This window comes from Haliotis rubra, unplaced genomic scaffold, assembly GCF_003918875.1.
Source record: "Haliotis rubra isolate DU_JTF1 unplaced genomic scaffold, ASM391887v1 Scf10, whole genome shotgun sequence".
Lineage (NCBI taxonomy): Eukaryota > Metazoa > Mollusca > Gastropoda > Lepetellida > Haliotidae > Haliotis > Haliotis rubra.
Genome location: NW_025764892.1, coordinates 571,193 through 585,134, shown reverse-complemented (window position 1 = coordinate 585,134; position 13,942 = coordinate 571,193). Strand labels below are relative to the sequence as shown.

Genomic DNA, 13,942 nt, shown 5'->3' with positions numbered 1-13,942 from the left:
ACCGAGCGCCAGGCAGGGACAAACAAGTACCATATTTTAACGTATTTTGTTAGGACGCGGTCGGGGATCGAACCCGCGACCTTCCGCTCTCCGGGCGGACGCTCTAACCACTACACCACGGAGGCGGTCGCTTCTCGTAGGAGGCGACTAATAGGATAAGGTGGTCAGCCTCGCTGGCTTGGTTAACACATGCCATCTCCCATTAGCGTAGATCGATGCTCATGCTGTTGATCACTGGATTGTCTGGTCCAGACTCGATTATTTACAGATGGTCGCCATATAGTTGGAATATTGCTGAATGCGGCTTAAACAACAAACAAACAAACGCGACAAACTACTTTTGATTCCACATTCATGCTGGATACTCATATTACGTCAACCAGGTTGACCAAAGGCAACGTGTTTGTACCTTATTACACAGGATAGTGGGGTATATAGTCTTAGACACGTTGTGGTAATGTTCACAGCGACGTCATTATTGGCTTCTCTACAACAGCATCTTTATGGGAATGACCTCTAGAATTATTGCATGACGAGCACCATCATCCTCTAGAATTACAGCATGACGAGCACAATCCAGTACATTAGAACGACTGAGTAACTTTCGTGGAACTGTATTTCAGTTACATCACGGATGAAGGAAAGCCCGAAGTGATGCAGGACATTGACGTTTGTAACTGTGGTGTAACCCGTGAGTACGTGTACATGTATGGACACACCAAGAAACTGAATTATGGCAAAACCGAGATTTGTAAACACGATCGTTGGGCCGCCAGGTGATAAAATGGTAAACACATTCAAAAGCTACCCTCTTTTATTTAAGAGATAACGTACTGGACCTTGGATCTTGAACATGACAGTCTTTGTCAGAGAAGTGTCTGCCCGTCCACCTGTCATGTCTCAGCCTATCCCTGCCATCAAAGATATAAAAGGAAAATCTGACAAAGGATTGTACTGAGATCCTTGCTCACATCGAAATGAAATTCCTTCTTCTTTGTCTGGTCATCGCCTTTGTTGGTAAGTAGAGAGTGGGTGAGATGTGTTAGACTTGTATTAATTCAGTAGCCTAATAGGAATTAATTTTGCAAAATCATTTTTATTAGTCCTAAAAACGTGTCCACTCCCAGTCTATACACATCTTAAATAAGACGTGGACCTGTGAATCGCTTCAACACCATAATGTTAGAACCCTGGACTACTTACGTAATGGTTGCGAAATTGAGAGGCAATCTTCTTGTGTTGGATATGATGTGATGCTGCTCAAAGCGACGTTAAACTCAAGCAATGTCTCGATGTTTTACATTCAAACAATGGACATCTACCATCCATTCCATTCCAAGCGAAATTCCCATGATGCAAAAACATGTTTCGTGGAAGGGGTCACTTTGATTTGTAGTAGAAAAGATCATTTTTGCTGAAATCACTCTTCACTTAATGTATTTATCCTTTTTGTTTCAGGCATGTCCGATGGTAAGTTGATTCAGGTTATGTTTTTCTCTCAATGATGATTCAGTATAAACTAAACAAAAAACAAATAAAGAGTATGAACAAAATATATTTCAACCACACCATTATCGTTTCTGTAATCTTATTACTTGTCCCTATGAACATTTTAGAGCAATAATTGGCTTGTCTGTGCATGTTTTTGTGATGGATGGCATGACAGGGATAGAATATGTTCACCTTTTGGCGAACTATTGTATAAGTGACTAAACTGTACAATGATCAGTGCATTTTGGAGATATGTTTTGTATAAAATAATAAAAGATGTTATTTCTTCTAAAAAGAGAAAAATTCGTACATGAATTACACATTGAATTGTTTCTGTGTGGAAGGTGTATCTCAAGACTTTTATAAAAGCAAAGGTCATCCACTCTTCAAACTATCAGCATTATCTATAAATGGGTCTGTGGAGTAGTCTTGTGCTTAAACTGGTTAAACCCCGGGTACAGTTCCAAAAATGGTTACAATGCCACATCCATTTGTAGTGTCCCTGTCCTGTATGGAATCCTGGAAGGGACATTGTCGCGTTGTCGCATTGTCGCGTTGTCGCCCTCTCAAATACAAGCAAAATGAGGCAAAATTAACCAAATCGCGACAATGCGACATTTCGCCCATTTGTCGCATTGTCGCATGTCGCGTGTCGCGTTTTGAATAATATTGTTTCTATTCCTCCAAAAGGGCGACATAGCGACAATTTTCAAAGTAAAAATATGTTGCGTTGTCGCATTGTCGCGTCGTGATATTGCTTGGACGTTGCTAGAATCACTTTCCATAAAAGAAATATGTATACCTAACCATTGTGCAGCTATTGCCGACGTGTATTGCAGCTGCTTCCATCCAGAAGCGCGTCACCTGCGACCTGCTGTCCCTCCAGATCATGGGCAACTCCTTAGGTGATTCTGCCTGTGCTGCTCATTGCCTCACTCTTGGACACTCTGGTGGACATTGCAGCGGGGGCGTCTGTGTCTGTCGTTAATCGTAAGTGAGGTGAGGTGAGGTGAGGTGAATTGAGTTTCACGTCGTGCTTGAGAATATTTCACTCATATGAAGACGTGCATGCGTGTGTATGGGTATGTACGGCTGCTTGTACTAGCCCAGACTGAAGCTGGTTTTATAGTGCTAACCCACTGAGGTACCATGCTGCAGTGAAGCATGAATACCCCACTTAGACACATTATACTGACTCCGAGCCGACCAGTCCTTGTTGTACCCATTAATGCCGAGCGCCAGGCAGGGACCAACAAGTACCATATTTTAACGTCTTTTGTTATGACGCGGTCGGGTATCGAACCCGCGACCTTCCGCTCTCAGGGCGTTAATCGTTAGTAAGCATGGGATTAGAAGTGAGGAATATTATTTGAAAACGTCATTCATCACAAGAGGATGCTCAGTGGGGACCTTTTGGGGTATTCCTGTTATAAATAGGTTGAGGTTATGTTCAATACGTCGTTTAAGCAATCAAAGGAAGTATATACTTTACAATTAACTTATGTAACTACAAGATAAAATAGCTTTGTTTTGTTTCAGATGTTGCCAAAGGATAATCGTGTACACGCGTAATCCTTCTGTGAAATAAACCTTCTGAAATCGCACTTTCTCTTCCTGTGATGTATACTGTTTGACGTTTAGTACATATGTCTATTACATAAGAAGGTGACCAAATTATGTCATCTTTAGGTGAGTGTGGTTTCACACCGTCTTTGGCAGTATCACTGTATTCAGGTGGAGGACGCCAGAACACACGTGGTACCAATGTGGGGAAGCGTGACGAGCGAACGCTTTAATCACTAGGCCAACCCAACGTTCCACGTCACGATGTATGCCTGCAATGTGATGTGTATGCACATGTCTAAATACTCTTTTATCAATAGTCTGCTTCTCAGGAGGGAAACAAGAGGATCATCATCTACCTATATATACATACTCATCATTATATAGGTAAATCTTAATGCACGGGAGATATGCATATTGTCGTAACTGGCGTTTGGGTGTTAGTAAACCCTACTACAGTTACCTATTAATTATGGTCGTTCCACATTGTTCGGGGAGATGGTAGCTTTGGCGCTCCACTCGCTTGGTCCGTTGCAGGATGCTAAGTCAAGGAGTGAGGGTTCGGACGACCGTGACTTCTAATTAACCACATAACATTCATGTACTGGCACACATACATTCAAAGATAAACGCAACACCAAGTTTATACTCACATAGTTTTACTTTGTCTCAGTCCATCTCTCTAACTACAACTTCAACATCAGACAGGGCAGGTTCGTACGACACGGGGTAACTAACTGAGTGGCGTGGACTGGCTTCCGTCACTAAAAAGCGCGCACCACTCTCTCAGTGCCCAACCTGTCTTTTATATGGTTCGAGGCTGGCCTGATCTTGATCACATGTTTCAACTAATCGTTTTGATTCGGTTAGCCTGTATCCGACCTTGCACTCATGGATATTACGATTGGAAAAGTACCGGTAAGAATCGTTCGGTCACTCTCCCCTTTGTTGTTTGTTTCAATGTAAGATTAATCTGTTATGTCTTTCACAACAAATGTGTTCTGTCTCTCTTTCCATAGCCTACGGCTAAACGCCATTCTATGGAAACTTTCCGTCTCCATACCGTGCCTAACCGTTATGACTCATGAGCAAAACTGCAAATCTATATACGAATCTGATGTAATTCTCTCATGGTTTTTGGGAAGCATTTTTACCTTATAACAATATCCATATTCATGTCGCATAAGGGGATGTCCCATTGTTATGCTTCTACAATCAGCACCCTTGTTCTAACTTTACATAAGTATAAGTATATAAAATGCCAGAGCTAAAGAATATAGAGTCTTTACTATCCTCAGAGTGAGTGAGTGAGTTTCGCTTTACGCCGCACTCAGCAATATTCCAGCTATATGGCGGCGGTCTGTAAATAATCGAGTCTGGATCAGACAATCCAGTGATCAACATCATGAGCATCGATCTACGCAATTGGAAACCGATGACATGTGTCAAACAAGCCAGCGAGCCCGACCACTCGATCACGTTATCGCCTCTTACGACAAGCATGAGTTACTGAAGATTCATTCTAACCCGACCTTCACGGGTCTACTATCCTCAGAAATAATTCCAGTTGGTGTAAAGGGCAAAATAGTGTGGACAACTGAAAATCAGTGATGACACCGGGTGTTCGCGGAAAAGGCAAACATCACCTGCGATATCGGAAGCACACCTGCAAATACAAGCAATCGTCACCTGAACAAAACAAAACAGGAATATGTCGAAATTATGTCTAGTTCAGGTGAACAAAACGGTGGTAAAGGAATTGTCCATTTTACCTTTATTGTACGATTATCAGACCGAGCTAGTAACAACCACATGCAGTTTTAATATCCTTTTCATCCTATTTCTGTCATTTTGATCTTAGGAGTATACATATAAAGTATGTGTTACAACACTTGGTTATGATTTATTCATTAAAAAATATGTTATATATGTTCTAACCCTTAGGCTTGCAAAAATCATATGATGGTGTTTCCATCATGGTGTTTACCATTATGGTACATATTTAATACATGCATCACATTTCCTCTCTCTCTCTCTCTCGAGAGAGAGAGAGAGAGAGAGAGAGAGAGAGAGAGAGAGAGAGAGAGAGAGAGCAAGCATTCTCGTTTTCCTGTAAAACGTCGTAGATAATCGAAAATTGTAGATAGAATGTGAGATCTGAAATAATACACCACTTTTATTGTACACAGTGACTGACGGTACCTTGTGAATAGAGATGAAATGTATTCTTGCAAAATCATCTATTGGTTGAAACTATTATGTATGGCCAATCTTGTGACAGTTGAAATATTCTCACCTGCAATGGCAGCAAGAGTTACATATACCACCAGATACTTCTATGTTACTCCACACAACAATGAGTTGCAAAGACTTTCGACTATCAACATTTATAGATACAAGTCTGGGAACTGATTCAGCTTTCCACCTGTAGTTTATCACGAACCATTGATGTGCGAATGTAAAGATGATTGGTTTACCAGGATGGAATGATTCTAACCTTTCGGACTGGATGATTACATATCTAAGGAAGTGCCTTATTTAATTAGATAATACGAGAAATGATTATGAAAAAGATTATCACCACCCTGTTGAATTATAGGAACATGTTTGAGCGTGGTCTTGGCAGCTCCTGATGAAAGTCCACTATTTCGGGCCAGAACTGATCATATTGGTCACTACTTGTGACTTTTCGATTATGACAATGCCAAATTTCGTAGGCGAGCTGTCCAATCCCGCTTAACACCACATCAGCAGTGTCGTTGTCATGCATAGCAAAATGTACTACTACAATTGTACTACTACAACCCAGGGAAAACGTGATGACAACGATCATCACGACAATCATCACTACAACACAAGCCAGGCAATTAAAAAGTGACTACTAACGATAAAACTACATTTTGTTAAAACAAGCACACTGTGGATATCTTTCAAAAAAGCTAAATTACACGTTTGTAAACCTTAGTATGACGTACGTGCAAAGACCGAAAGTTAAACTGTAATTCGATTTTCTGATGAGTGCAGTTTCTGTTTCTTCCGCCAGAAGAGATTGATACTCAGTGGAAAGCACAGTATAAGGAATACACAGTTGAACATCGTCACCCATTAAAGGAACAAGTAAACCATGATTGGAAATATGGCTGAAAAGCTTCATCTCTGTATATATTTTACCCAACTACTTTTGGTTGAGTTTATTTTCTGTCGAAGCCCATCTTCCATGTCACTGAGTAATAAGGATTTGGTTAATAACACCTTGGATATTTGAGATGGGTAGGTTGCAATACCATTCTGTGAAATAAAGTCTTGACTTGGTTTCTGTGTCAGCTCTGGATTTACCTTAATAAATATGTCGTGAATGTCACGATAACAGGGCTTCATCAGAGTACCTCAATAGACATTGGATTGGACAATGAATGTTTGCGTTGCTGACCAGTGTATACATCTCACAATTGGTCACCATTATGTGTTAGTACGTATGAACCGTACGGGGCCATTTCATCCAAAACACGTTCACCCCAGCACAGCTTCACCCCATACAGTTTCACCCCATACAGTTTCGCCCCATTTAGAGGTTGTTTCACCCCAGCAATAAAATATTATTATTAACAATTATAAATAATATTCTATTTATTTATGTATTGTCTCGAAACAGAATATTAAGATTGTTTGAATAATTATATCAAACTGAGTCCATATTGGCTGTGTTGGATCAGGTGACGTCCTTCAATGACGATAGCAAGTAGCTGCCTTGGACAGGACTGAACTTGTGGAGAGTTTCTTGTCTGTGTACTGTGTCCAGAGGTGAATAAGTTTCTCGTGGATCTTCTTGAATTTCTGTCTATTGTCTCTTGATAGAAGACCATTCTGAACCAGGCATACAAGGTCCTTTCAACATACCAAAGTGAAAAACGTGAGCATCTATACGATACCAATGTAAATACGCATTTCATAATTCTATATAAATCACAGTCCTTTTAACTCCTGCAATATAGGCAAACATGGTTTATCCCCTTGATGTAGTTGTGTTGATGCCACTTGCTGTCCCAGGAGGTACTTACTATAATGCCACTTTGTGAAATAAAGTAAAGGTATGTATGTGTCACCAGACTGATTTCTCTATGCCTTTGTCACTTATTGTGAGGACCACTCACTAGTCATTTGAAAACTCAAAATAATTTGAACACATTAAGTGAATCAGAAATCTTCATTCAGTTGATTTCCCATATAACTCTAAAAGATCTTGACTGGCTAGGAGTCAAGGATGAATGCCACTTTCACAGGCCTAGTATATTGCTTATTTTTTTTGTACTTGCAAGTGCTTATGACCGGTGCCGGATACCTTAGGATACGCTAACCATTTATCATCACTATTTGGTAGTGAATCCAAAACACATGCAGTTGTACCAGTGATCCTGCTTTTCACAGATACTTCATATGGATGTGGACATATAGAGTTTATGGTTACATTTCAAAGTAAACATATTAAAGAAATTGTTCACACTATGTGCAATACACGACCTTATCTCTTTCTAGTTGTGTGGGAACCTATGGTTTTGATTTGGGCTTTGTGCACTTTGCTCACAGATATCTGGATATATCCTGTTCATACAAACATGCATTTAATTGCTCTTGCAGCTGTCAACTCACAGACTATCCCTTGAAGTAAAGAACATATAAAAGGATCACTGGATGGTTGCCATATTAAGAAACAAGATTACTGAAGTCAACATGAAACTGCTTCTGCTGTGTTTGGTTGTTGTGATCGTCGGTAGGTAAATTTAGATTCCTTTGTACCCACAGTCTGTTTATTGAGGTGACAGGGCCCAGAGATCTTAGGCGCTGCAGTCCACAGTGCTTCGTGTCTCTGATTGTTGGCACATCAAAATGATTTTCTGACCGCAACATGCTCATTTTGGTCACCAAACCAATAAGCTTTTCATCAATATATATCGGACCACGCAACTGAATTGACGCTCAAGGCAGCACTAAACCCTAATTATTTAAATTTATTTAAATTCATGAACAGAATATGGGTTTAGATAATATTATTGTAAAAAGACAACAATACATTCACAAAACACAAATATGCATTTAAAGTTCTGTTATTAAGCTTGCTCTATTTACAGTACAACCAGAAAATATTGAGAATTTAAAGATTGTAATTTTTTAGTTTTTTCATTCATTACTCACGTATTAAATGTGAATATTAGCAGAACATAACTCCAGATTCAAAGACAGGTGAACAGTTAGTATGTTGTCAAGTCACCAAGGGCAGCAATGCAGCCTTCAATGCGGCGGGGCATACTACTGATCAAAGAAGTTAGAAAGTCGTGGTCCATGCTGTCCCAATATCGGACCACCTCTTCTTTCATTTCAGCAATATTTGTCAGATTTTTCTTATTGACACTTTCCTTCATAAGTCCCGAAACATTTTCTATTGGATTTAGGTCAGGGCTATAGCTTGGCCAATCTAATAATGTCATATTTTGGGTCCGAAACCAGGCCTGTGAATGCTTTGAACGATGCCTTGGGTCGTTGTCCTGCTGGAAAATCCAAACATTTCCATAGAACACGTGAGCAGATGGAAGTAAATGACCCTCGAGAATATCTGTGTACCGCTCACTGTTCATATTCCCTTCAAATACACAGAGGGGCGTTGCCCTAACAGACATATGCCACCCCACACGTTAAATTTAGGACTGTACTTTGGGCGCTGATGCAAAGGTTTTTCAGTTTGTTTGGTCCAGAATTTCAGTGTATTAGGAAACAGCCACAAAGAAAATCACATTGTCCCAGTTAAAATTTCTATGCTGTAAGCACGTGTTCAACCTTTCACTCCTTTTGTTCGGGTTTCATGATCGGTGATGGAATTCCTCGACTTTTCTGCCAACCCATTGCATGGAGCTCAGTTCTAATTGTCTCCTTACAGACAGCCACAGTACCTCTATCAATCATATCCAGCCTTAAGTTTTCTAAACTCCTTCGTTTGTTGTTAGAAACAAGAATACCAAACCGCCTTCTGTCACCGACAGTCAATTTTCTGGCCTACCTGCGCCTCCCTGGTGCTTAATGCCATATCCATTTGCAATATTTTTCAAAACACGATAAACAGTGGACAAAGGGATGCCTGTTCTACTTGAAATCACTTTAGCTGATCTGATGTCCTTGTTATAATACTCTAAAATCAACTTCCTCTTCTCTAAATCATCCATACTGAGGATCACTGAAAATGTCGTCTGCTAGCAAGTAAACAAAGGGGGAAAACTCTTCACAAACTAATGAAAAAGGATTAACGGAGTTGTCTCTCTTGAATGAAACCAGGCACTTGATAGCTGGTCAAGGTTGTATATACTAGAAATCCAATTAAGCATATTCCTAAAATTCTCAATAATTTCTGGTCATAGTATAACTATAGGTTACTATACCGATCTTATTTTCTACAAGTGTTTTATTCAACCTATTATTTTCATTACAGCAATGGCCGATGGTAAGTAATCAGAGTTACATTATCCGTATTTCAAAAGAATAGTTACTATTATCTTATCTGCTGATAAAGGCATTTAGAAAATATGGTAACGTTTCATTTAAATGTATTTTATAGGTCATGAATATATGAAACGAGCCAACAAACAACTGCTTTATTGAACGCGAGAGTAATCAACGCATTACACACATTTGGTGTGATCAGCGTAATCTATCTGTATGCACACAACATAGATGAAGAGAGCCTGATAACGAAGCCCATAGCCATAGCACCCCGTTAATGGAATCAATATCTTTTGAGACCTTTGGTGTCTGAGATACAGCGCATCAGCCATTACGTAAAACTCGAGATGAAGTCATTGTATACGACACTCCGTATCATACGTCAGAGACAGGGATCAGCCATTCTCCTTTTCAGTCAGAATTCAACCTTCTCTACTCAACGCAATGAAACTTATTTTTTATGCTTTCCTGCATTATACGGCGTTTCCAAAGTGAAGCGTACGATGTAACTGGATTGTATGTATACCACCTAGTTAATGAATCTGGCCACATATCGACATATGTGTCATGATTTGTTTGATGCTTAACGCTGCACTCAGAAATATTCCAACTATATGGCGGCGGTCTGTAAATAATCGAGTCTGGACCAGACTACCTAGTGATCAAAATCATGAGCATCGATCTACGCAATAGAGATACTGTGTTTAGCTGTGTTTAAATCAAATCTGCAGACGTGTCTCTTTGCTGAAGCATTTGAACTCTATGTGATATCTAGACCATCTTAGAGCCAGAGCGCCTTTGAGCGGATTAGGGATATTGGCGATATACAAGTATTTGTATGTATGTATGTATGAATTACATGCATGAACCAAGACAGTGAGCCTGATCACTCGATCCCGTGAGTCGCCTTTTACAACAAGCATGGGTTGCTCAGACATATGTGCTCAGAGGCAAACGTCAATCTGACAAAGAAAGGCAGAAATCCACTGTATTACTTCACATGGAGAAATGTGCAGAAAAGGGCAATGGTTCATATCTTACACGAGTTCAGGTTCACACTGTCAGTGGCGAGTGTGGCCACCTTGTGCGTTGATGCAGGCTTGGCACTTTTGTCTCAATGAGGCCATTGAAGTCATTTAATGTCTCAAGATATTGACGAGTCTCTGCAACGCCGCACTGTCGTTCCATTTCATTACCGACAAGTTCTAATGTGACAGATCAAGTCATTTCGCAGTCCAGGTGAACCTTACACATGCGAATCATGTATAAGAGTTGTTAAAGGAGTACATTCACGCTTCAACATGTTATGCCTTTGATTAGATATTAGTACATAACGTGTATTTTGATAACTTTGCTCTGTATACGGCAGAATTCATGTGTTTCAGCTGCTTCGATTGAGAAGCGTATCACCTGCGATCTGCTGTCCTTCACCATCATGGGCAACTCCATTGGTGATTCTGCCTGTGCTGCTAAATGCCTTATCACTAAACACTCGGGCGGACACTGTAGCGGTGGCGTCTGTGTCTGTCGATAAACATCAGTAAGTATTGGTTTCTTTAAAAGTCCTTGACGTGTGCGCAGGTTCTGGGAGAAGTACCCCGAAATCTGAACTGCAAGTGTGTATTATTATCGCCTTTGTCCGGATCATATTATGATACCCCAGAAGTGACCTCCACCAACACTCTATCCCATCCTCCTTCTCCCCGCTCTATCCCTATCCCTCCAAATACCTCCCTCCACCCCCTTACACACACAAGCGCGCACGCATGCACGCACACGCCGCCAAATCCTCCAGCCCTACTCCACCCCAAAACACCACAAAATTATACTGGCAGTATGGGGCTGTTTCGAACAAATCCACTCTCAATGTAAAACCTCTATACAGGAAATGCCCATTATATCCTATCAGGAATATATCTTTTTGGTAATATCACTGTTTTGATACCACATATGGAGTCTAAGAATGAAATCCTTAGAAAAGAGTACCGACTTACAGTACTCATCAATAAGGGACAAAACTAACAAATATTTCTGTCTTTTCAGATTGACACGGCAGTTCTGCACCTCTACCAATGTGACCTGAATAAATATATTTTACAATTTTCAACATGTTTAGTTCTGTATACGATTAAGGATACGATCTATATTACTTATGGCTTGAGAATTGGCCTGTCACGATCTGTGATCAATTCCCAGCATCAGAGAAGCCAGTCTTGCTGTCCCTCGAGGTTACATGGGCTGGAATCAACGTTGAACAATGAAAAAGGAAGGAAATTCCGTCATTTTAAGGGAACAATTTAAAGGACATCCTTGCCTACACATGCTTGTCGTTAATCACGTGTAAAAAATCACGCGAAACAGGGTTAACAAATTCCCACGTGTAACGTCACTGAATCTTGTCATCTGGCCCTGCCAATGGGGAGCCTTTGTAGTGCCATCAAATACAAGTGTGTATGGTCTACCATGCTTCCTTGAACAGTCAGTGTCTTAACGGTTACATGCTATTGTTGCATGACGAATGGCATTTCGATGCGCTTAGGACAAATGATCAGGTAATTTGTTGTAACTAAGTCATACATTGTCCGTTGTTGGGAACAACTCTTTACTGCCTACTTGTACTTGCTCCAAGATGGCGTGTTTGCTATGGATAGACCCTTCTAATGTCAAGAAACACAAGAAAAACGTCGGACATATCGATGCATTTCTATCAGAATTGGCAATCCAATGAACTCAAACTCTAAACTTTACGCTCACTCGCTTTTCAAGTCATCTCAAACTATAGACCATTATCTCCTTCATGTTGATAGTAACTAGTATTTAAGACAAGCCCTATCAAGATTCCGATGCTCCTGCCACACCCTCATGATTGAGAAGGGACGATATCTCAACATAGAACAAGTAGACCGACTATGTGCCTTCTGTCTACGTTTTGGAACTTATGAAATTGAAAATGAATATCACTTTTTACCAAAAGCCTAAATATCATTCTAATTCTACATACAGTAAATATATTGAATTGATGACCTTTGAATGTAAATGCGCACTTTTACCAAAATTTGTATTTTGTTTTCATTCACAAAGCATTCATCACACACCTGATGTGCATGTTTCACCTTTTTTATGCATCGTTTTCATTCAGTATGTACAAATTATTGTCATTACCCTATGTTCTGTGGCCTGTGGCCAGTGGACTTCAAGAAATAAACACACATAAATACAGAAATTCATCGTCACACTATACATGCATCTCAAGTCCTATATGAAGTGAAAATGAATTAAAGACTTAAAGAAAATGTTCATATTCAGCCTATATTCAAAATGGTGACCTATCCAAAATAGCACAGGCCTTCGAGGGTAATGACAGACTGCACGCAGATAACGGAAATGTCTGTCTGTCACCCATGTACACATATGTGTCAAACAGAATTACTTCCTAATCCAGATGTGATTATATACATATATAGGCAATGCGAAAGACTCCCGACTATAGTCATGCATAGATGATTCAAATTGTCACCTACTGACTGACTGGGTTGGTTTTACGCCGCTTTTAGCAATATTCCAGCAATATCACGGCGGGGGACACCAGAAATGGGCTTCACACAATGTACCCATGTGGGGATTCGAACCCGGGTCTTCGGCGTGACGAGCCAACGCTTTAACCACTAGGCTACCCCATCGCCCCTAATTGTCACCTACGAAAGATAGAACAGGCCTGCGACGGTGCATGTCACACTGAACACAGATAACAAGAATGTCTGTCTGTCACCTATGTACAGGCGTATGTGTCAAATAGGTTTAAAGCCTATTCCAGATATGGTCATATACATATATAGACAATGCGTAAGGCTTGTCGTATTTGATGCAAATGTATTTTAATGATAATACTAAGAGTACTTGTATAGTGTCTCATCCACATCACTTAGGGACATGCTCTAAGCATAATTTACTGCAAGTGGGAATTTCATTCAATGCAAGTCATATGTAAAGTATTTTATGGTTAAAAATATTTCAGTCACGCTCCTGTCAAGGTATCTTCAAATCGGTACAGATGAAATTTCGTAGTGATCATCTGGCCCAGTGATGTATATGGATCTTAAAGAGGGATTATTGCTGGTGCAAGTTTGGATGGCTGGGTCCAAACGTTGTGATCACTGACGAGGACACTGGCTGTGTGTTATTATCGGCGGGGTTACTGACATAATTGTGTCAAACTAACACTTGTCTGTATGTAAATTGTAATCAGGATTGTAGCTGGTGACCTGTCTAACATAGATAATATCTGCATGTAGCAAGGGTTGTGATTAGATTGCCAAATGATCCGAGCCAAACTAAAAAGCCAACAAGCATTAAAAGGTACAAAACTGTCCGTATATTTTATGGCTGAAACGGGTACCGGGGT

At 40.2% G+C, this 13,942-nt stretch overlaps 1 protein-coding gene and 1 long non-coding RNA gene across 4 annotated transcripts; one reads left to right on the top strand and one right to left on the bottom strand.

Moving 5' to 3' along the window:
- Positions 1-800: 800 nt before the first annotated feature.
- Positions 801-2,601, bottom strand: LOC124266193. Of its 2 annotated transcripts, none has more exons than XR_006895661.1 (2): positions 2,294-2,601; positions 801-1,519 (listed from the first exon to the last, which is right to left on the bottom strand). It is a non-coding gene; the product is annotated as an uncharacterized LOC124266193 (long non-coding RNA). The 2 variants fall into 2 exon arrangements; XR_006895669.1 differs by having other exon boundaries at positions 2,299-2,601.
- A 5,088-nt stretch (positions 2,602-7,689) lies between these two features.
- LOC124291170 (holotricin-1-like) lies at positions 7,690-11,644 on the top strand. 2 transcript variants are annotated; one of them, XM_046728136.1, is made up of 4 exons: positions 7,690-7,822; positions 9,530-9,541; positions 10,926-11,080; positions 11,584-11,644. In XM_046728136.1, exons 1-3 carry the CDS (start codon positions 7,744-7,746, stop codon positions 11,072-11,074), a joined length of 240 nt encoding a protein of 79 aa, XP_046584092.1. In that variant the 5' UTR covers positions 7,690-7,743; the 3' UTR covers positions 11,075-11,080; positions 11,584-11,644. The 2 variants fall into 2 exon arrangements, with proteins under 2 accessions (XP_046584092.1, XP_046584163.1); XM_046728207.1 differs by having other exon boundaries at positions 10,926-11,084.
- Positions 11,645-13,942: the final 2,298 nt, after the last annotated feature.